Source organism: Carcharodon carcharias, chromosome 20 (genome assembly GCF_017639515.1).
Source record: "Carcharodon carcharias isolate sCarCar2 chromosome 20, sCarCar2.pri, whole genome shotgun sequence".
NCBI classification, from domain to species: domain Eukaryota; kingdom Metazoa; phylum Chordata; class Chondrichthyes; order Lamniformes; family Lamnidae; genus Carcharodon; species Carcharodon carcharias.
Window position 1 is genome coordinate 36,726,580 of NC_054486.1, and position 24,796 is coordinate 36,751,375.

Genomic DNA, 24,796 nt, shown 5'->3' on the forward strand with positions numbered 1-24,796 from the left:
AGTTAAAGATGACTTTTTACATATGAGCATATGAATTAGCAGCAACAGCAGGCCACTCGGTCTCTGGAGCCTGCTCCACCATTCAATAAGTTCATGGACAATCTAATTGTAACCTCAACTCCACATTCCCACCTAACCCCATAACCCTTTCACCCCCTTGTTTATCAAGAATCGATCTACGTCTGCCTTAAAAATATTCAAAGATTCGGTCTTTTGATGGAGGAAATTCCAAAGACCCACGGGTCTCAGAAAAAAAATTTCTCCTCATGCTGCCCTTTTTGGACAATTGTTTATTTTTAAACAATAGCCCCTAGTTCTAGATTCTCCCACAAGACGAAACATCCTCCCCACGTCCAACCTGTCAAGACCCCTCAGGATCTTAAAGATTTCTTTTTTTTTAATTCATTCATTGGATGTGGGCATTGCTGGTTAAGCCAGCATTTACTGCGCATCCCTCATAGCCCCTGAGAAGGTGGTGGGGAGTTGCCGTCTTGAACTGCTGCAGTACATGTGGGGTAGGTACACTCACAGTGTTGTTAGGGAGGAAGCTCCAGGATTTCGATGCAGCGATAGTGAAGGAACAGTGATATATTGCCAAGTCAGGAAGGTGTGCGGCTTGGAGGGGAACTTGCAGGTGTGGTGTTCCCATGCAGCTGCTGCCCTTGTCCTTCTAGATGGTAGCAGTCATGGGTTTGGAAGGTGCTGTCTTAGGAACCTTGGTGAATTCCTGCAGTGCATCTTGTAGATGGTACACACTGCTGCCCTACGTGTTTGTGGCAGAAGGAGTGAATGTTTGTGGATAGCACGCCAATCAAATGGGTTGCTTTCTCCTGGATGGTGCCGAGCTTCTTGAGTGTTGCTGGTACTGCAATCATCCAGGGAAGTGGAGAGTATTCCATCACAGTCCTGACTTGTGCCTCGAGGATGGTGGACAGGCTTTGGGGAGTCAGGAGGTGAGTTACTCGCCGTAGGATTCCTAACCTCTGACCTGCTCCTGTAGCCACAGTAATTATATGGCTAGTCCAGTTCAATTACTGGTCAATGGTAACCCCCCCACCCCACACCCCCCCGACCCCCGGATGTTGATGGTGGGGGTTTCAGTGATGATAATGCCATTGAATGTTAAGGGGCTATAGATTCTCTCTTGATGGAGATGGTCATTGCCTGGCACTTGTGTGTCACAAATGTTACTTGCTGCTTCTCAGCCCAAGTCTTGATATTCCAGATTGACCTCCAACAATTGTCTGCACTAAGTGCTGTATTGGGCTGCATTTGAGTACTTCAGTTGGAATTTGGTGAGTGAAGGGGCTCAGTGAAGAGGGAAGGAGACGGTCCTTTCATTTTCTACCTTTCCTCAGAAAGAAGAGGAGCAGCCATGATGAGTCTATTGTCCTTAATATTGTCTAAGCTAGAGGAAGTAAAAGTAAAGGGAGTAATTTAAGGGTAAAGTCATGGCAGGGCAGCTCGGTAATGTGAAATGCTTCTCATGAAGTCAGGGAAGTGTCCATAGGTATGCAAAAAGTGTCTCTGGCTGCAGCTACTTGAAATCCGTGTTTTGGATCTGGAGCTCTGGCTGGAGTCACTGTGCAGCATCCACAAGGATGTCTTTATGGATAGCACGTACAATGAGGTGGTCACACCGCAAGTTAAAGAGCGTACAGGCAGAAAGGGAACAAGTGACCGCCAGACAAAGTAAAGGCACTAGGCTGGATCCATCTCCCTCTCCAACAGATTGGATTCTGCTGGGGGAGATGGTTTCTCAGGGGAATGCAATGAGAGCCAAGTCCGTGGCACCATGAGTGGCTCAGCTGCACGAGGGCCGGGGGGGGGGAAGAATTGGGAGAGCAATAGAGACAGGGGATTCTATCTTAAGGGGGACAGATAGAAATTTCTGCAGCTGTAGATGTGACACCACGGTGGTATGTTGCCTCCATGGTGCCAAGATCAAGGACGTCATTGAGCGGCTGCAGGACATTCTGAAGGGGGGAGAGTGAACAGCCAGAGGTCATGGTCCATATCAGTACCAAAGACATGGTAAAAAGTGGGATGAGGTCTTGCAAGTAGAATATAGGGAGCTAGGAAATAAATTAAAAAGCAGGACCTCAAAAGGTAGTAATCTCAGGATTACTCCCAGTGCCACGTGCTAGCGAGATCAGGAATAGGAGAATAGACTGGATGAATGTGTGGCTGGAGGGATTTACATTCCTGAGGTATTGGGACCGAATCCGGAGAAAATGGGACTTGTACAAGCTGGATGGGTTGCACCTCAGCAGGACCGGGACCAATATCCTCGCAGGGGTATTTGCTAGTACTGTGGGGGAGAGTTTAACCTAGAGTGGCAAGTGGATGGGAGCTTGAGTGGGGTGACAGAAGAGACAGAAGCAAAGATAGAAATGAAAGACAGGAATGTTAAAAGCAAAAGTGGAAGACAGAGGAAACGGGCTAATAGGCCATAGCACAAAAAAAAGTGTAAAACGACAAGTCTAAAAGCACTGTATCTGAATGCATGGAGTTCTGTCGAAGGGTCATGAGGACTCGAAACGTCAACTCTTTTCTTCTCCGCCGATGCTGCCAGACCTGCTGAGTTTTTCCAGGTAATTCTGTTTTTGTTTTACTTATCAGCATGTTTAGCAATGATACCTTCTGTCTCTTCATCCAAGACATTTACATAAATTGTAACAAGCTGAGGCCCTAGCACTGATTCCTGTGGCACACGACTCGCTATATCCTGCCAACCAGAAAAAGACCCATTTATGCCTAGTTTCCTGTTTCCTGTTAGCTGGCCAATCTTCTATGCATGCCAATATGTTACCCCTACACCCTAAGTTTTCATTCTCTGCAATAACCTTTGATGTGGCATCTTATCAAATGCCTTCTGGAAATCTAAGTACAGTACATCCACTGGTTCCCCTTCATCCACAGTGCATGGGATTCCTTCAAAGACCTCCAATTAATCGGTTAAACATGACTTAGCTTTCACGAAACCATTTTGACTCCACCTGATTGCCTTGAATTTTTCTAAATGCCTTCCCATAACATCTTTAATAATAGCTGCTAACATTTTCCCTATGACAGATGCTAAGCTAACTACTTCCCTGCTTTCTGTCTTCCTCCCTTTTTGAATAAAGAAGTTACATTTGCTATTTTCGAATCTAATGGAACCTTCCCTGAATCTAGGCAATTTTGGAAAATTAAAATTAACACATCAACTACCTCACTAGCCACTTCTTTTAATACCTAGGATGAAGCCCAACAGGACACAGGAATTTGTCAGCCCATAGCTCCAACAATTTGTTCAACACTACTTACCCGGCTATTGTAATTTTCCTGAGCTCCTCCCTCCCTCCCATTTCCTAATTTATGGCTATTTCTGGAAAGTTACTTGTATTCTCTATAGTGAAGACCAATGCAAAATACCTGTTCAATTCATCTGCCATCTCCTTATGTTCCTTTATTAATTCCCCAGGCTCACTTTCTGTAGGACCAACGCTCACTTTATCAGCTCTTATTTAAATATCTATAGAAACTCTTACTATCCATCTTTGTATTACTATCTAGCTTTCTCTCGTATACTAGTTTTTTTCTCCTTATTAATCTTTGTGATTTATTGCTGTTCTTTATATTCTGCCCAATTTTCTGATCTGCCACTCACCTTTGCGCCATTGTATGCTTTTTCTTTGAGATTGATACTGTATTTAACTTTAGTTAACCACAGATGGTGAGTCCTTGGAATTTTCATTCTCATTGCAATGTACCAATTGTGTATTCTGAAATATCCCTTTAAATGTCTGTCACTGCATCTCTATTGACCTATCTCTTAACCTCATTTACCAGTTCACTTTAGCTAGCTCTACTTTCATACCCTCATGATGCCCTTAAGTTTAAAATAATAGTCATGAACCTTCTTCTCTCCCTCAAACTGAATGTAAAATTCAATCATATTATGATTGCTGCTACCTATGTATGTTTTCGTTAAGAGGTTATCAATTAATCCCAACATTGTTGCATGATATCAGGTCCAGTATAGCCTTCCCTCTGATTGGCTCCAGACTATCCCAAAAACATTCTATGAACTCATCTATGCTACCTTTTCCCATCTGATTTTTCCATTCTATATGTTGGATAATATTCCCCAATTTTATCTCTAACTTTCCCACAAGTTCCCATTATCTCTTCCTTTATACTCTATCCTACTGTGTAGTTACAATTAGGAAACCTATATGCCGCTCTCATAAATTACTTCTTGCTTTTATCATTTCTCATCTCAACCCTGGTTTTCTGAACTTAAGTCATCCCTCTCTAATGTGCTAATACAATCATTAATTAACAGAGCTACCTCTCTGCCTTTTCCTAGCTTCTTGTCCTTCCTAAATGTCACATACCCTTCAATATTCAGGCCCAACCCATGAAATCCTGCTTTTGTTGGAGAATTGCACGTCATCCTAATTTTGCAACAGCAAAACGAAGATGTCATTTTCAAACATTAAGTATTTTCAATCTTACACAGCTGCTGTGTCATATTGCTGTTACCAGGAGGAATCATCGTTAAAGAAAAAGTGGGCTCCAAGCAAAAGAAGGCAATACTTGGAGGGGTGACCAAAAGCTTGGTCAGAGGTAGGTTTTAAGGATGCTTTTATAGGAAGAAACGTGAGATGACAAAGTGGAGGGATTTACAGACGAATTCCAATCTTGGCTCCTAGGTAACTGAAGGCATGGTCAACAGTGTATGCAGGTTATATTATATAAGCAGACATTAAGTTTGATGAAGCTAAGGGGTTAGAGGCTCCACAGAGGATGCAAAGAGCAACAAAGGATGGGAACAAATGCTGGACTTGCCAGCCACACTCACATCCCAAGAAAGAATTAAAATAAATGGTTGCAAACAGCCTAGTTTAAACCATGACAGTAGCTAGGGAGCAAGATGGAATCCATGGCAAAAGGTACCAAGTTTGTGGCAGAAGCCAAAGCGCTTCAATCGATCTACTTGGATCAAATTACAGCTCACCTTAGATTGGATGTTGGACATGCAGTTTGATAACAGAGGCAGTGGAGCAGTCAAGAGCAGTCAAGAGCAGTAGTGGGATGTTGGGGCTTGTTGACAACATACATTTGGAAGATTGGTCCTGTGTCTGCAGATGATCTGACTAATTGGCAGCATACAGATGAACAGGAGGAAGTGGCCAAAGGCAGATTGTTGGGAGACTAGAGAAGTAATGAGGCAGATGAGGAGGAGGTGCTTCAGCCATAATTGGGAAGTCCATAGTGGAACTTGCAGAGGGTAGTCTCACAAGGCGGACAAGAAGAAAAATGCTGGAAATGCTCAGCAAGTTTGGCATCAATAGTGGAGGGAGGAAGTTAACATGTTTCATATAGGGGCATCAACCTGAAGAGTTAACTCTGTTTCTCTCTTCACAGATGCCTCCTGGCCTGAGTATTTCCAGCATTTTCTGTCTATAATTCAGATTTTGGCTTTGTAATGGAGGAGAGGTGTTGGGGTAGGGTGGCTTGGTCAATCGTGTCAATAGCTGCAGACATGTCGAGTTAAGAATGGTCACTGTCCCATTCATTTGGGACTGATTAGGTACTGTGGCAGGGGATGAAAACTGATTGGAGAGATTCAAATGGGGTTGCAGAGGTCAACAACAGGCAGCATAAATTTAAAACAACTGCTGAAAGGATTAGAGGGGATTTGAGGAGTATTTTTTTGAACCAAAGACTGGTTCGGATCTGGAACTCTCTGGAATGGTGGTAGAGGCAGAAACCCTTATCACTTTTTTAAAAAAGTGGAGATATATATTATATATATATATAAAATATAAACTGAAATTTTGTTTCTAAGGCGATGTATTTATTGTCTGAAGAGGGGCAAACTGTTTTCCCCCAATTTTCACGTTGCTTAGTACAAGTGGTTCCAATCAGAGAGCAGAATTATGTAAACATGCTTCTGGGTCATACAAGAACACAAGAATAAAAGAATGAGGAGGTCGTTGGCCCCTCGAGCCTGTCCTGCCAAGGTCATGACTGATCTGACTGCGGCCTCAACACTACTTTCCTGTCTACCTCCTATAACCTTCATCTCCTCTGTCAATCAAGAATCTATCTAACTCCGCCTTAAAAATATTCAATGGCCCTGCCTCTATTGTTCTCCGGAAGAGAATTCCACAGACTAACAATCCTCAAAAAAACTCATCTCTGTCTTAAATGGATGAGCCCTTATTTTTAAACTGTGTTCCCTAGTTCTAGTCTCACCCAAAAGGGGAAACATTTTCTCAGCAACTACCTTGTCAAGTCCCTTCAGGATCTTATATGTTTCAATAACATCACCTCTCATTCTTCTAAACTCTAATGGATTCAGGCCCAACCTTTCCTCATAAGATAATCCCTTCATCCCAGGAGTCAGTTGAGTGAATCTTCTCTGGACAGCTTCTAATGCAATTATATCCTCTGTTGAGGAGACCAAAACTGTACACAGTACTCCAGATGTAGTCTCACTAAGGGCCTGTATAGCTGCAGCAACCCTAACTACTTTTATACCCGATTCCTTTTTAAGAAATACCAGCATTCCATTTGCTTTGTTGATCACTTGCTGTACCAGCATACTAACATTTTGCGATTCATGCACTAGGACACCCAGATCCCTCTGTACCGTAGAGCTCTGCAGACTCTCCATTTAAACAATACACTGCACTTCTATTCCTCCTGCCAAAAGTGGACAAGTTCACATTTTCCCACATTTTATTCCATCTGCCAAATTTTTGTCTACTCGTCCTATCTAAATCCCTTTGTTGACTCTGTCTCCTTCACAACTTACCTAGCTTTGTGTCATCAGCAAATTTGGTAACCATACATTTAGTCCCTTCATCCAAGTCATTGATCATAGTTTGTAAATGGTTGAGGCCCCAGCTTTCCACTGATCTCTGTGGCACTCCACTGGGAACGGCTTGACAACTCGAAAATGACCCAGTTCTTTTTTTTATTTATTCGTTAATGGGATGTAAGCAGTACTGGCTAGGCCAGCATTTATTGCCCATCCCTATGTGTAGAGGGCATTTAAGATTCAAGGAGTCACATGTAGGCCAGAACAGGTAAGGGTGGCAGATTTCCTTCCCCAAAAGGCATAAGTGAACCAGACAGGTTTTTGTGACAATCAATGGTTCCGTGGTCATCATTATACTTTTAATTCCAGATTTTTATTGAATTCAAATTTGCCATGGTGGGATTTGAATTCAGGTCCCCAGGGCATTACCCTGGGTCTCTGGAATACTGGCCAATGACAATACCACTATGCCACCATCTCCTCCCAAATTACCTTTGATATGATGAGCTGCCTTCTTGAACTGCTATATACCCACAGTAATGTAAGGCAGGGAGTTCCAGGATTTTGACCCAGCAACAATGAAGTACAGTTCCTATCAGGATGGTATGTGGCTTGGAGGGTAACTTGCAGGTGACGCTGTTCCCATGCATCTGCTGCCCTTGTTCTTCTGGGAGGCAGAAGTTGTGGGTTTGGAAGGTCCTGATGAAGGAGCCTTGGTGAGTTTGCTGCAGTTCATCTTGAAGATGGTACACACTGCTGCCACTGTGCCTCCGTGGTGCAATGTTTAAGGTGGTGGATGGGGTGCCTACTATCTACTTCCATCCCTACTCTCCCTAATCTCTGCTTTGTTAGATAACTAATCCTCCATCCATGCCAATATGTTAACACCTACAACCAAGAGCTCTTACTAAATGTCTTTTGGAAATCCACATCTACAGGTTCCCCTTTATCCACCTTGTTTGCTACTACCTCAAAGATCTCTAATAAATTAGTGAAACAATTGCCCTTTCACAAAACCAAGTTGACTCTGCCTGATTGCATTGAGATTTTCTAAGTGCCCTGCTATAATCTCAATAATAGATTCTCGCATTTTCCCTACGACAGATGCTAGGCTAACTGCTCTGTATTTTCCTGCATTCTGTCTCCCTTCTTTCTTGAATACATTCACTATTTTCCAATCTGTTTGGGCCCTTCCAGAATCTGGGAAATTTTGGAAAATTAATGCATCTCAGCAACCACTTTTTTTTTTTACGAGCCCAGGATGCAGGTCTGGGGACCTGTCAGCCTCTAGCCCTAACAATTTTCTCAGTACCCTTGCTCTGGTCATTGTTATTGTTTTAAGATCCTCCCCCCTGTTCACCTCTTGATTTTACAATATTTCTGGGGTGTTATTTGTGTCTTCTAGAGTGAAGTTTCCGCCATTTCCTTATTTCCCATTATTAATTCCCCAAACACTGTCTTGAGGATCAACGCTGACTTTAGTTTCTCTTTTCCTTGTAAAATACTTGTAGAAACTCTTGCAATCTGTTTTTACATTTCTGGCTAGTTTTCTCTAATTTTTCAGTTTTTCATTATTTTGTGCTGGATTTTAAATTGTGTCTAACCTTCTGACCTACCACTAATCATGCCACTCTTTAAGAGCTTACCATACTGGAGATTTGCCATCGAAAGCAACATTCTATGAAAATGTAAACTAATGGAATACAGAATCTCAGAAAAAACAAGCACAAAACTCACCATGGCTACATCATCTAAAATGCTCTGTGGTGAACTGTGTGCCATGACCTGTGGAAACAAATTATTTCAGTCACAAGAGACATCTTACAATTTTAAATTAAAATTTAACAGTATATTTGTAGCGCACACAATCACCAAAAATTTCTATGGCTGAGTTTTTAGTGAAGCCTGATACAGTATTCATAAAATCTGCAAAAAAAATCAAATTAACAATGCAAGGTGTAGAGGGAGCAGGTATTCTCAGCTCTGATTCATAAGCCTGTGGTTTGCATACCATAATCTTATGAGTTTTACTAGCAGAGATACGGTTGATTTTGTTTCGCATTGATGAACTTTCATCAGCTTAACTGATATTTTAACATATTTGACATTTTAAAAGGTTAAGAGGTTTATAAGATTATGATGTTTTGTAATTGTGTCTTTGATTTAAGGAAAAATGGAGGAGATCACGTGACCTGAAGTCTGGGGTGGTTGAAGATCAAAGAGAGGCCCAGATTGTGTTAATGGGGCGAGGGTGTAAGGTGTTCAAACAATGCAGACAATGGCAGCAATCTCCAAATGTCCCAAAATCCAGAAAGGTAAAAGTATTGGGTTGCAAACAATTGTGCTGTAAACTATCCATTTAATTCTCAGATGAAAGAGAGTTGGGGTCCAGAAAAGTTATTTGGCATTATAAACATAAGGCCAATGGGATTCACATTGCCTAAGGAAAGGATGCAGAGGAAGCCACTTTTGAGTTCCGGTTACAGGCTTCCCTTCAAATCAATGAATATCACAGACAGACGGCATTTGGGTGATCAGCAGAGAGAAGTTATTGTTTGGTTTTACAAATTATTACAGCTGGATGTGGAAGTTTCTAGTCAAAGACACATCCCGCAGCCATCTAGAGATTCTAGGAGGTTTGTCCAGAAGGGACGAATCATCAAGGCAAGCTTTACTACTGGTAGTGGAATTTGGATACTCTCCAAAAACTAAGGGAAGTGCCTTGAGGCGGTCACTCAAACTTACTATTCAGCAAATGGTAGCAACAGTAGACTGTTTGTAATAAGGATTGTAATTCCATGGAGAGTGCGATGTGTGCTATGTATAAAAGGGAAATGCACCTTTCTGTAGTTTAAAATATAGTTTGCCTACAAAAAAGTGTTTAGTTAAGTGTTTTTAGTCATTTGTTACAGTGAAAATCTTAATGTGAACTCGTGTCCATCCTTTTTAGCTATTAATTGGAAATTCAAATTTCATTTTAAGTGTTATTGGTCTCTACGGGATTGTAATAAATATCACAAAGTACTAACTTGGGGTATCTACTTTAGATGACAAAAGGAAGACACGATTGAGTGGTTCAATTTTAAACATATTCCTTCTGTTAAAAATGGCTCCAATTAATCAAATATTTCACTATAACCCCGCTGACTCCCATAACTACTTTGGCTCCACTTACTCATACACTGCTTCCTGTAAGCACTCGATATCATTCCCCAGTTTCTGTCTCCATTGCATCGGTTCAGACGATGCAACATTCTATTCTAGCACTTTTGTTACATCTTCCTTTTCCCTTAACCGAGAGCTCCCCTCCACCCCCCACCCTCCCACTGTGATTGGTAGACACCTTGACCATGCGCCCCCTTCCTTACCTCCTTATTCAACAGGTGATTTTCTGCCAAGTGTTACAGCAATTGACTTGTACTTCTTTCAATTTAGTATACTGTCGTCGCTGCTCCTCATGGGGGAGACCAGATTGGGTCTCCCAGCTGACTGGCTTTGTGGAAAACCTTCATTCAGCTTGCAAGCATGATCCCGAGCCTTCATTTTAATCCCCTGCCTTGATCTCAATCTGATCGCTGTGTCCTTGGCCTGCTACAGTGTTCCAAAGAAGCTCAAGGAACAGCACCTCATCTTTTAACTCAGCACTCTATAGCCGCCTGAACTCAACACTGAGTTCAACAATTTTAGATCATAACCTCTACCTCCATTTTGTTTCTTTTGCTGGTTCGTTTTTTTCTCTATCTTCTCTCCTATTTCCTTTACTTTGCTTTTGGATGGCAGATATCCTCCCATTCAAAGCTCATCTAAACACATCTTGTGCCATTACCACTCCCTTTGGCCTTACATCATAAAATATTTTGTCATTAATCTTTCCTGCCCTCCACTCTTCCCTTGTAGATCTTCCCTTTTGCTCTTCTTCCCACACTCGACCTTTCATTTATTCAAAACCTATTTGCAACTTCTCCCAATTTTGAAGGACTTGAAAGTTAAATCTGTTTCTCTCTCCACAGATGCTGCCAGGTCTGAATATAGCCAGCATTTTCTGCTTTTACGAAGATGTTCAGCACCTGCAGAATTTTACTTTTTCCCAATTAATCAAAGCCTGATAATGCTGAACTACTTCACAGATTAACAAAAAAATGTGGAATTGAAGACTAGTCTCAGTAATGGTGACCATGAAATTATCATTAATTGTGGTTCACTAATGTCCTTTAGGGAAGGATATCTGCCATCCCTACTTACCTGGCCTGGCCTTTATGTGACTCCAGACCCACAGCTTTGTGGTCGACTCTTATTTGCCCTCTTAAATGGCCTAGCAAGTCATTCAAGTTCAAGGGCAATCAGGGATCGGCAACAAATGCTGGCCTTGCCAGCAACACCCACATCCCATGAAAGAATGAAAAAAGTTACATTGCTGCTTTTCTTGATATGTATTAATGACCTAGACTCAGGTGCACTGGGCACAATTTCAAACTTTGCAGATAACACAAAACTCATCACAGTTCACAAAAACATATTATGAACTGTGAGGAGGATAGTGATAAACATCAAGGCAGATGAAATTGAACGTAGAGAAATGTGAAGCAATACATTTTGGTAGGAAGAACAAGGAAAGGCAATATAAAATAAATACATTTTAAAGAAGGTGCAGGAACAGAGACTTATTGACTTAAGTGATTTGTGTACTTAAGGCTTCTAAGGGTTTTATAAATTGAGGCAGAGTGTACAAAAGCAAGATTATGGTGAATAGAATGCTGGTTCGGCCTCAACTGAGGTATTGCATACAATTCTAGGCACCACACTCTAGGAAGGATGTGAAGGCCTTAACAAGAATGGTTTCAGGGATTTGGGACTACTGTTAAGTTCATAGATTTGCAAAGTTGGAGCTGTTCTCTTTAGAGAAGATTGAGAGGAGGTTTGTTAGGGGTGTTCAAAATCACAAGGAGTATGGGCAGAGTAGATAGGGAGAAGCTGTTCCCATTGGCAGAAGGGTCAAGAACCAGCAGACACTAGTTTAAGGTGAGTAGCAAAAAAACTAGAGGCAACATGAGGATTTTTTTTTACGCAGGGAGTGGTTAGGATCTGTAATGTCTGTGGGTGTGGAGGAGGCAGGTTAAATCAAGGCATTCAAAAGAGAATTGGATCATTGTCGAAAAGGAAAAATGTGCAGCCTACGGCAGGAAAATTAAAAATCCCCATTATAACTACTTTATAGTTTTTGTAAAAACAAAAAACTGCGGATGCTGAAAATCCAAAACAAAAACAGAATTACCTGGAAAAACTCAGCAGGTCTGGCAGAATCGGCGGAGAAGAGTTGATGTTTCGAGTCCTCAGAACAGAACCGTCAGGGTTCTGTTGAAGGGTCATGAGGACTCGAAACATCAATTATTTTCTTCTCTGCCGATGCTGCCAGACCTGTTGAGTTTTTCCAGGTAATTCTGTTTTTGTTATAGTTTTTGTACTTCTCTGAAATTTCCTTGCAAATTTGCTCTTCTGTATCTTCCCACTGATTGGTGTTCTACAGATTACACCTCGAGCAATGATATCTCCATTGCTTTTTTTAATTCTAACTAAACAGATTGTATCCTTGACCCCTCTAGGAATCCTCTCTCTTCAGCACTGTGATACTATCCATAATACTGCCAGACCACCTCCTTTCCTATCTTTCCCGAATACCTGTATGCAGAATATTTAGTAGCTGTGTCCTGTCCTTTTCTGAGCCAGGTCTCCACCATGACATCATATTCCTATGTGGCTATCTGCACCTGCAACTCACCAACCTTATTTACCATACTTTGTGCATTTACATATATGCACTACAAACCCAATCTAGAACTTATTGCATTCCCTGTTACTCTGACCTCACCTTACCTTACTATTTCTTAGTCTATCTGTCTCTCCCAATCTTTTGTGCACTTGGTTTTTCTTTCCTAGTGCCACATTCTGGTTCCTAACTCAGCATCTCCTTGCTATGTTAGTTTATCCTTCCCAGGATTAGCAAATTAGTCTGTGAGAGCATTGCTCCCACTTATCCTGAAGTGCAACCCGTCTGGCATGTTCATGAGCCACTTCCCTCAGAACCGGTCCAAATGTTCCAGGAATCTAAAGCCCTCCTTCTTGAATCCAGCCACGAATTCATCTACTCTGTCCTATTTCCATACTCACTAGGACGTGACATCAGGAGCAATCTGGAAATTATTACCTGTAAGGTCCTACTTACCAGTCTCCTTTCGCTCACCCAATTTTCTAATCAGGTCAATATTTTTCCTTCAGTTCCATGAGCTTCAACTTTAGCTAACAGTCTCTCATGAGTAACTTTACCTAATGCCCTCTGTAAGTCCACAAATGACACACGTTGACATTCCTCTGTCCACTACTTTAGTCCCCCATTCAAAAAATCAATCAAGGTCATCAGGCCCATACTTCACAGCAATGGCTGAGATTTAAACTAATGTATTTTTTTTTTAAAAACCTTGAAATCACTAACCTTTGAACAAACAAAGTCAACTAATGTTGCTTCTTCTTCACCAATGTATTCTATTATTTTTTTATTGATCCATGGTCTAATGCGTCGGTCCATCAAGTTCTGTTAAAAGAAAAGTCAAAGGCAGAACAATTAAAATAATGATATTCAACTGTAACCCAGAAATATATGACAATTGCAGTTCATATTAATCAACACACCCTCTAATACAATCGATTCACATAGTATACAAGTGTAGGAGGTGGGTTTGCATTCACAAATTTCAATGTGGCGAGTTCTCAATTATACCTGAGTTCTAAGTGGTAGAAGGAAAGAGGAGAAAACGCACACAACTCAACGTCTTAGATAAACTTTTACCAAACTAGTACGAAAGATGCATCAGAACAGCCCTCCTGCCCCACCTCTCAGCCAAGTACTTAATTTGAGAAATTTACATAGAGAAATACTGTACTCCAAACTTCTAATTTTAATAAATAACTCAGTATTTGACTTCTTGCAACTGTTGTTTTTATTGAATGCTGCAAAGGAAAACATCTCCAAATGGGGTATTTTTTTTAAACTGGTGGCAAGAATCACCCCAGATTTTAATGTGAACTAGCTGACTGGAATCACACAGAGCTGCACTTTTCATTTACTTTGTTTCCCCGCATGCTAATGGAAGAAGAAAATCTGTACATAGTTTTTGTTCTTAACAGAACTGCTCATGAACCTACTCGATTAAATTAAAAAACTTTGTTGACTGATCTAATTTCTCAAGCATTTTAGTCAATTGAAAGTGACATTTTTGGTAACAAACAGTTATTAATGTTTACACCGAAGCAGCATTAATTTGCTCTGAGTGGAAATTATCCATCTTTTCCCTAATGTTCGAGCTGTAGGAGTCACTAGCAACGCCAGTATTATTGCCCAAAGCTAGTTTCCCAGAAAGTGGTTGTTGACTGCTTTCTTGAATTGCTGCAGTCTCGTTCTTTGTGGTGATTTGATATAACTTTGTGGTTTGCTAGATCGGCATAGGGCAGATATAAAACCATGCCTATTATAAAACTGATTTTACTGCGGAATAAAAAATTATGAGCTGGGCAGGCTGAAGCCTGAAATTCCCCTTTTAACAGTAGAAGCTTAACTCAGTTTCTTTCAATAAACCCCAAAAAGCTGTTGTCATAGAATATTTTGACAGTTCGGAAAGTTAAAGAAGAAAAAAAAATCAAAGTTCTGCAATCAAAAAACTTAGCTCTCCCAGAGTGTTCCATCATTCCTCCATTAGGAGGCAATGGCTCAAAATAAGGTGCAGCTCCACAACTACAAGAGGCCCTCTGGTGCCTCATACCAAGTGGTAAGGCAACCTACCAGGAATGAAATCCCATTAAGGACCTTGATTAGCTGTATTACGCAGAATGCACAGAAACAGGCCAAATGGATTATGCCGCACATCAGCCTCCTCACATCCTACCTTATCAGCATAACCTCCTATCCCTTTCTTCCTCGTGTGTTTATCTGTGCCCTTAAGTGCACCTATGATAGTCACCTCAACGTGACCATCTAGTAGCGAATTCCATATTCCAACCACTCGCTGGATAAAATAAGTTCTTGCCAAATTCTTCATTGAAATACTGAATAAATTAGATTTATTTATACATTCAGCTCCAACTCTCCCCCTTCACCACCACCTGAGAGATCAACCCCACAACCACCCACTGGGTGGGCTGGAATTTTCTAGAGTTCAACATGTGTGGAAAACCAAAGCCATCTCTCCTTTACCCCCTGCCACAATCTCCAAACACTCACCACTGATTCCATTGCTCCTACCTGCCCACTGTTTCAGGTTGAAGCAAAGTGTTTGCAAACTAGGTGCCTTATTTGACCCAGGGTTGCACTTTCGAACACTATCCTCTCTCTATTACAAAGACATCTATCCTGCATCCATCCCCTTCTGAAATCCACAGGCATGCCTTTTTCTCCTCCAGATTTGACCATTCCAATGCTAAACTGGTTGAGCTCCTGTTCTTCATAAACTTCAGCACAACCAAAATTGTTTTGCCTGCATCCTCTTTCTCTGCTACCTGCATCCAAGTCCTGGTCAGCCTTCACCTCTGTGGTCACTGACATACATTGGTTCCTGTTCTCCAAAGCCTGAAATATAAAATTCTCATTTTGTGCTTGAAACCTATCATGCTCTTGTGCCCTCATCTCTGCAACGTTCTCTAACCATATAACTGCCAATTGTTGTCTTGTATACATCCCAAATTCTTCTTGCCCCATAATTAGCAGTCATGCTTTTAGCTGTCAAAATCCCAGGCTCTGAAATTTTCTTCCTAAATCTCCTGTCCTCTCCAACTCCCTTCTCCTGTTTTAAAGTCAGCTCTTTGACCAAGCTTTTTAGTCACCTCTCCTCATATCTTCTTCTCTGGTTTCTTTCTATTTGTCCTAATTTGCTTCTGTGGAGCACCTCGAAATGGTTCAATCATATAAATGCAAGCTGTTCTTAACGTGATCCCACAACCCTGTCCCCTTTCCAAAATCATAACTGAAGTTGAAATAAATGTCAGCCACACATCTACCGAAGACTTAATTGAAAACATAGTTCAGCTCATTTAGTACTTATTCCATTTTAAGTCTGGAAGATCCATTTCAAAGGCTTCAATTAGGTAACTAATGCACAGATTTCCCACACTGACAGCCTCACCATCAGTTCAAGTTGTTATTTAACCCTTGCCCATCTTCATCCCTCCATTTCTGATGATGTTAACTCCTTACTGAGATAGGGCCCATGGCTGTCCTCTCTTTACCAGTGGTCAACAGCTATACTCAACCCTGCCCTCATTCAGCATCCACAAATGCATAATTTCATCAAGTGAAGAGGGCATTCAGTACCTCTGCCATGCTGTGTTAACTCAACAATATAACCATTACGTCGCTCTTTTTTGAGGCTTTTCACTGCCTGGTTGATGCTCTGTAACTACAAAAGTGAAAAAATAAATCTTTATTATCCATCTCACTGGGGAGGCTTCAGGCCAATGCACATCCAACAGCCTGCTCTTAAAACTCTGCTCACATTTTGGCAGCTATGACAAATTCCACCACAACAGCTGAGACAATTCACAATATTTCCAAACAATCAACAACATTCTAAATTAAACAAACCCACAAAATTCTTTAAAAAAAGATCCATTCACCCGCTCTCCCAACGTTAACAGATCCTTAAAAAAAAATTCCAGGATCCGGATCCACATCTTCACCAAAAACCAATCAGTTTTTCATTGGGTCATACCCTGTGTACTATGTTTTGTTGGAATTTGCCCATTAATTTTCTGAGATACATTGTTTGAAGGGAGTGACAGAGGTAATAAAGATCATACTAGCAACCAGAAGTGAAAACCTTGACCAAGATAGCCCCATCTAACCAAGAAGCACCGATGACGATTGTTGTACTACTGCCACCATAGCAACAAGCTAGACCAGGATTGCAATTAGGAATTTCCTGTATGGCTAAAATATCAACTGAATAAACCCAAAGAGCCAAAGAATTCCAAGTTGTTTCATCCTCCTAGCCAGCATTTACATTTGATGCCTCAACAACCTGCTGAGAGCAGGAATTCAACTGTGGGATCAAACCAGTATCTGACATAGTTTAAGAAAGTGACCTAGTACAGCAGCACATTGCACCATTCATTTGTTCACTCTCATATCTCAACAGCATGATTTATTGAATTTACATCTATACAGTAGTAGGTTAGTCTCTTGAGCCACTACAGTAAACAGAGCAGAATATGTTTTAAACGAGCCACTGGCTCCATTTATGCATCAACAATGTCAAAACAGTACAACCTATACTTCTCTTCACAAGTATTCTCCAACAATTTGGGAAATGGATAGGCTACTGTCATGTTTACCAGTTACACGTCTCACAAATAAAAGTAGAGAAGCGTACCGTGTCCACAATAGACCAGTCAAGAGGATATGCAAAGAGTTCTGGCTTAGCTGTTGGGATTTTCTCAATCAGGTTTTTTATGTGTTTTCGTTTTTCTTCAGTATTTACATTTCCCTTAGAGGCACCCTTTTCGTCCTCGGAATAATCCAATGGGACAAGTTTCCGCTTACGAGGAACTTCATCACTATCTTCATCATCAAACTTATTGAAAACACTATCAACCGGAAGTTTCTTTCTTTTGACTGAAATTGTCTGACTCGGACTATTGGAACCACCTGAACAGAAAAAGGAATAAAAATCAGGTTCAGATTCACTAGTCAATTCAGTGCTGGTTGGGACCATATCACTAGCATTGTTTGTTAGCATTAAATGTAGATCACAAATCAAATCGTGTGTTCAACATTAATTATTTGAACATAGGCAGCCTGTGAACTGCCTGGTAAAAATGCTGCAAGGATAATTTGTTTGTATACCTTCCTGCTCTTCAACGTTTAGGACGCCACATCGGAAAGTGGAAGTTTTCCCACTATGAGGGCTTGGTGTCAGCTATCAAGTCCTCACTGCCCACCATAAGCACAATGCAGAGCAAAGCTTCCTCCATTCTGCACTATACTTGAGCAGCACCGCAAATACGTTGGTCCAAACATCTTTATTTACCATACCGAATGTTTTGGGGGCTTTTTTAACCAACAGTGCTATTTTTTGTGCCAGCTTTCCACCATGAGCTCATGGCCACTAGTAACTGGTCCAAGATTTCCCAAACTCATTTTACACAGCGCCCATCCAGCCAGAAGATTTATCTTATTAGGCTGTGCTTGAATTGAATCCAGATCCCAAAAGTAAAAGAACAATGCTGCTTAAAATGTTATGAATGAGAAAAGGCAATTTCATAAAAAATTCATGACCAGCAGCAAGTTATATATGTTAACTTATAGTGCCTAACCTAATTTGAGGCTCAGTCCTATTTTAGGCCGCTGCTCTTCTTGCTGTTGATCTGGAGAGTTCTCATGTGGAATAATAATGCCACAGGGAGACTCATCTGCTGGAGTATTGGGTGTAGCATTTCCACTTGCTGATGAAACAGAGGGGACAGAACAAATAGGGCGCAAGGTGGGTTTAAGGCAGGGTTTCTGCTCTGGCTCTTCCTCCTCTTCATCTCGTCGCTCCTCTTTCTCTGGCTTCTCCTCCTCCTCCTCCTCTTCTTCCGATTCTGGCTCCTGCTTGATTGGCTGTTGCCGCCGCCTCTCTGCTTCCTGTTCCATCTGTTCGCAATATGATGATAACATGCAACAAGACAAGAGTTATTGACATCAAGTCCACTCTTCCCAAAAACCACACAAACTACATCATCATGGTACCTAATTTCCTGAGGGGACATTTCTCAACTCCCAAGGTCATCAGCTAACACTATCAACCAGGGACTTTGTCTGTGTGGCTAAGTTATTGTGGACATACTCACTGAGCCATCAGAATAACTCAGGTTCTTCCATTCTCCCTGCTATCATCTGTCAATGGTGCAAATTCATGCCTTGCCATGCATACCATGGGTTTGCCCAGAAAGGTTACAGCAGAACAGAATGTATGGCTCACATAGATGAATCAGCTCTATTACACATGTCTTCTTCCTAGCTAGGCATTTAATAGCATTCAAACAAGGAACTAAACAGATTTGAGTAATTTTCATAAGCATCTGTTCAACATTTCCATTCATAAGCAAAGTGTGTCTTTCATTGGGGGTTGTTCATTTGTCTTCTACCTCCGTACCAAGTTAAGCAAGCCTAGTTACATCTACATTATGCCCCATTAGTATTGTAGTAAGTTATAGATTCACAAAGGATGCTGACAGAAATTTCCCTAGAAGTGAATAAAAAGCTTCATGGCTATTAATAAGCTCACATATTTTGAGGTGTTTCTGATTACAGGTAGTAGGTTAAATATACAAATGCTACAATGCGAATTGGTTGGCTCTTTGGCTATGGAAGGGGTGATGGGGGCAGAGCTCCATCATTCAAAAGTTTTTCTTTCTCAGGTGAAACTTTAGATAGATCCAACTTAAAAAGATGAATTCAATCAGCTACATTCTTAAAACAATTGCTCTGCCAAGTTCAAGAACTTGAGACAAGTACTGCCTCCAAATATCTATTTCGCAATGTGAACTCCTAGTGTAAATTAACCATTTTTTTCCTAAATTATCAGCTGAAATCAAGCCACCCCTTTCACTAGCTTTCCAAACAATAGTACAAGTTATGAAATAGTATGGCAGCTTTAATGTTTTACATGTTAATTAAAATACTTCTGTTTGCAATATTTGTAATGATTCCTATCAGTTGCACATCCAGAACAGCACATTAAGTTAGGCAGTGACTAATATTCAGCTGTGATTTACCCTTTGAAGCTCAGCATCTGGGTCAGGATGCCCTTCTGCCAGCAAACGCTGTCGAATCTCCTCATGCTCTTCCTTCTCTCGTTTGCGATCTCTTTCATCAGCTTCTATTTCTTTTTCTCGATCCCTTAAGCGCTTCTGCAAAGCACTCCCTCTAAGATTCAACAAGGAAACAATTTCACATAATGCATAAGACACCAAAACGTAACCTGATGTTGCACAGGATTGAGAGGCGCTAGATTTACCTGTAATACTTTGGATCATCTCGGTCATCATCATAATCTTCCAAAAATTCTTTCAGTCTTTTTGCTTCCTTTGCCTGTGAAGAATAACATTGCATTTAAGTTATAATTATTTTATAGCCAAAAGGTTTGCTATTAATAGGTTTTGTGTTCTGAATGTTTAACAAGTAAAACCAAACCTCCAATTCCAAAAAAGTCACTGAGTTACTTTCATCCTCCTTTCCAGCAGCGCACTTTGCATTTTCACTGAAGGGTAGTGGGATAGCTTGCTCCCTCAGGTGTCACTGGCACCTAAAGCCAGTTACAAGCAGTACAAGACTGGCCAAAATTGATCTGTTTTGGCTTCTTGTCCTCAGTATCTCCAACTCAGCACCATGGCTGAAGGAAAGTAATCTCCTTGTGGAGAATGGAGTCATCACTCTAGGCGCATTGATAAGTGCCCCATGACACAAAGTGAACACGCAGGAATGCATTTAATCATCATCACTGCCAAGATCAGTAAACTCAATACAGACAAGGAATCAAACATGCAAGCTTCTTTTGTGTATGGCTTAGTTCCATATTGCTAAGCAAGTAATAAATCATGTTTTCAATATGGCTTTGCAAAGAGATCAAAAACTGCTAGTTTGTTGAATTCTTCTTTTTATCTGCACAAAAGCTCTGCCTAACAGAATTGCAAGTTTAATTTGCACACATACAATAATCACCTCTAAGATTGCAAACATTGTTAATATTGTCAATCAGTGTTTTACATATTATGATGGAGTATTTCTTACAATCCCTTCACTTTGCTATTGCTGTTTGTGTCACTTGTTCAACTGCGATCTCTCTTACTCTTGTCTTGTACTTAACTCTTGGCTCAGATTTTGTCTGCTCCTTGCATTATCTCTTTCATTTCGGGTAGGATAAGTGGAGCATGACGTGTAAGGGAGTTCAGGACTGAAATCTGATTTCTTGGTGTTTGAAGGCATAATGCAACTATTTTTCAGACCTTCACTCATTCTAACTGTACATGTGCTCTCAATCCTAACACATATCCTATGTTTTCAACTTCAGACACCCCCACACCATCCTAAAGCTCCCTGCAACTATTTAAAATACATCATGAACTGCTATCTCACCTTGTTTTGATTTACTCGTCACGTGTATACCCAATTCCTACAAACCACTATATTCTTTTTGACCCCTTACTTGTCCCACTCACCAAAGATTGTCTGTGCCCATCTATTTCCTGCTCACCTTGCCTTTCTCTTCTACTGATGCCCCACTATTTTCATCAACTTTAAGTGTGCTCCCTGACTTGGCCCCAGTTCCAGCACCAATTGCACAATTTTTCTAAACCAGCTTTGGGGACTCTTTCATGGGGGCTGAGCACCAAGCCAAGTGAAGGACTGAAATCATATGCAGGAAGAGAAGCAAGGTCATGTTATGGTGATTTAAATGGTGATATATTGCGAAATGTGGATGTACAAAGGGATCTGGGTGTCCTTGTACACCAGTCAATGAAAGTAAACAGGCAGGTACAGCAAGCAATTAGGAAAGCAAATGGTATGTTGGCCTTCATTGCAAGAAAATTTGAGTTCAGAAGTAGGGATGTCTTACTGCAGTTATACAAGGCCTTGGTGAGACCACACCTGGAGTATTGCATGCAGTTTTGGTCTCCCTACCTAAGAAACGATAAACTTGCCATAGAGGGAGTGCAGCAAAGGTTCACTAGGCTGATATTGGGGATGGCAGGTCTGTCGTATGAGGAGAGATTGGTTCGACTGGGCCTGTATTCATTGCAATTTAGAAGAATGAGAGGGGATCTGATTGAAACATATAAATTTCTAACTGGACTAGACAGACTGGGTGCAGGGAGGATGTTTCCCCTAGTTGGGGAGTCTAGAACCAAGGGCCACAGTCTCAGGATACGGGGCAGGCCAGTTAGGACTGAAGTGAGGAAATATTTCTTCACTCAGAGGGTGGTCAACCTGTGGAATTCTCTACCCCAGGAGGCTGGGGAGGCCGGGTCACCGAGGATATTCAAGAAAGAAATTGATAACTTTTTGGATATTAGGGGCATCAAGGCGTATGGAGAGAAAGCGGAAATATAGCATTGGATAGAGGGTCAGCCATGATCATATTGAATGGCAGAGCAGGCTCGAAGGGCCGAAAAACCTACCCCTGCTCCAAGTTTCTATGTCATAAAATCAACAAAGCCAGGAGAAGTAAAGCCAATTTTAAAAAGAGTAAAATTGCTGGGAATGTTGTCATTCTTGGAGAGAGAATTTGGGGCTTTGGCATAATGAGGTTCACAAACCCCATCACGCCACACTCACCATTTCTCTTCTTCTTTCTTCCTCTCTTTCAGCTTCCTTTTCATAGTCTCTTGCCTTCTTCCGTTCCCTTATTTCCCAATTTTTAAGACGCTGAATCAAAAGGTCAAAAATTAATAAAAGCAGCAGTTCAAAATTCAATGGCATGAAGCAGAAACTAATCTCACAAACATCTCTAGTTAAGTGTGCTTGTACAAGTGGTGTAGCACTTTAATACCAAGGCATCTAACATCATTAAGCATTTCAAATCTTGAAATAAAACTTAATTGCAAAGGTTTTACCAAAACATATCTGACTTATTGTCAGCTTTTGTTCTGTTCTGGGAACAGAGGGTGCTTCCAATGTTGGGCACATTTAAGACCAACCACTCCCAAGATGAAATACAGAACAATCAAATAAATGTGCTTCAACTCTAACCCAACACAGATGCCTCAACTTCAAACATACATAACCATTACTACGGTAGTGTTGATTTTGAATTCCCACAAGATCAATTCCTTTAATCTCAAAACAGTTACCTCTTGGTAAGCATTCTCCTTCTCACGGAGTTTCCTTTCTAGTTTCCGACGTTCATACATTTCTTCCTCATCTTCTTCCCGGTCCCTTTTTTTCTCCTTTTCTCGGCTTTTCTCTCTGCAAATTTAAATGAAACACAAGCAACTGATTTTGACATGTCCTCCTTTTAAGCACACAATAATGGAACTGGGCCCTTGTGATAGCCCTCACCGTCATGTAACCTGACATGCTCAATACAGGAGACAAATCTGGGGAGGCGATGGCCAGCGATGCCCACGAATAAAAAAAGTCAATTATAAAGATCGGGGGGAGCCAACAATATCCTGAAAGTTTTCATCCTCCCTGCTTTCTTAAATGACAGAGTGAATTTCAATGATTTTACTTTCAAATTAGCAAATGAAATAGGACTTACACCAAGAGAGAAATTGCAAAATATAATCTAATTTTGAAACATAATGTAAAATACTTTTACAAAATTCAGCGCAAACCTAGATCTACTACGATCCTTGCTTCTTTCCCGGTCCCGGCTTCTTTCTCTCTCCTTATCCCGTTCTCGGTCCCTTTCTCGGTCTCGCTCCCTTTCCTTGTCCTTGGTTCTTTCACGATCGCGGTCACGATCTCGATCGCGTTCCCGCTCACGCTCCCGCTCACGTTCCCTCTCCCTTTCACGTTCTCGCTCACGTTCCCGTTCCCGCTCCTTTTCTTTTTCACGTTCCTTCTCTCTCTCACGCCTTTCCCTTTCTCGTTCACGTTCTTTTTCTCTGTCTCTTCTTTCTTTTTCAACTTCTTGTCTTTCTTTTTCCCTCCTTCCCTTTTCTTCTTCTAGTTTCTAAAAATTAACAAAATAATCCTCAGCCATTAGAGGCAATTCTGAAACACAATGCTTTAAAGAAGAATGCATTAATCACAAGATCATATTTATTGTGCAGAAAAAGCGCAAGTTGACATAGAACCTGCCAATTATAGGAAAGTATTGTACAGTTTAGATGATCATTTACAGTACTGATAAGAAATTCAAATTTTAATGAAAACTTTAAGGTCCAGAATTCCTACAAGAAAATGAAAACATCAATAGACTACAATCCATCCTTGGAAGTGATTTGACTTACAGTGGTCTGCTAGGACTTGGACCGTCATGACTGGATTAACATTGCCTAAAAGCTAAGTGTCTGGGAAGAGCAAGTAAATTGTTCACAAGTAATAGAACGACCAAGCTGTGCCAACACATTAAAAAAGCAACTTTTACAAATTATATGTTACATACAACACATCATCCCTATTTCATAATTAAACATAGTAAATTGAAAAATTACAACATACAACAATTCAAAAGTATTAAACAATTGTAAACACAGGTTCTTACCTCAAGGTTCTTGTTGTCGATCGGTCACCAATGACTCAAATCAGCAAACAATAGCGAAAAGAAAGCTTTTACTACACATCAGTTTATCCAACCAGCATGAGGCAACACAAAACATTTAAATAAAATCATCACCACCCACTGCCAGATATACTGATGTAACTGCCATAATTAATGTTGAAAGAGATGCAAAACTATGTTTTAAAAATATCAAAATGATTTAAGTGCAGAAGCACAATCTGTCCTACGCTCCTTCTAAATATTAAGTTGCAAAGGATCAGGGCAAATATTTATGCTGCTAATTTTCAAGTCTGTTTTTTATAAATTATTAAAACTACTGATATATTAAGTTAAACAGTGCCAGCTATACACAAAGCACAAACATGCCGGAACCTCTTGTTAAAAGCAATGCAAAATTACAAAAAAGGGTAATTTCTAGATTTGATGGGCAGTCAATTAAAGTGTAACAAAATATTAGGATTTATTTGAACTTACCTCTGAAATTTCCTAAATGCTAATATTTTGGTGTGAAGTAAAAATATATTCTTCTACATACTTACAAAAGTCTGAAATCCCTCTTAGCTGAGTACATTTTACGAGCATAAACTTATACGGGTAAGAAAATATAAAAAGGCAGACTTCAAGTTCTAGCTTCCCACACCTTTGAATATTTTGTTTAATTCCTTGAGCTTTCAATGCATGTAACGTTTCAAATTTTTATTTCAACTATTAAAATATTACAATTAAC

At 40.6% G+C, this 24,796-nt stretch overlaps 1 protein-coding gene across 10 annotated transcripts in view; it reads right to left on the minus strand.

Moving 5' to 3' along the window:
- Positions 1-24,796, minus strand: part of rbm25b (RNA binding motif protein 25b) — a 142,111-nt gene that overhangs the window by 11,174 nt on the left and 106,141 nt on the right. For all 10 annotated transcript variants that reach the window (XM_041214071.1, XM_041214070.1, XM_041214069.1 and 7 more), the window contains 9 exons: positions 23,177-23,517; positions 22,691-22,805; positions 22,176-22,265; positions 19,858-19,931; positions 19,616-19,766; positions 18,173-18,491; positions 17,230-17,504; positions 13,305-13,403; positions 8,555-8,602 (listed from right to left, as the gene is read on the minus strand). In XM_041214071.1, coding sequence (XP_041070005.1) covers positions 8,555-8,602; positions 13,305-13,403; positions 17,230-17,504; positions 18,173-18,491; positions 19,616-19,766; positions 19,858-19,931; positions 22,176-22,265; positions 22,691-22,805; positions 23,177-23,517 — 1,512 coding nt within the window. The remainder of the gene's footprint in view (positions 1-8,554; positions 8,603-13,304; positions 13,404-17,229; positions 17,505-18,172; positions 18,492-19,615; positions 19,767-19,857; positions 19,932-22,175; positions 22,266-22,690; positions 22,806-23,176; positions 23,518-24,796) is intronic.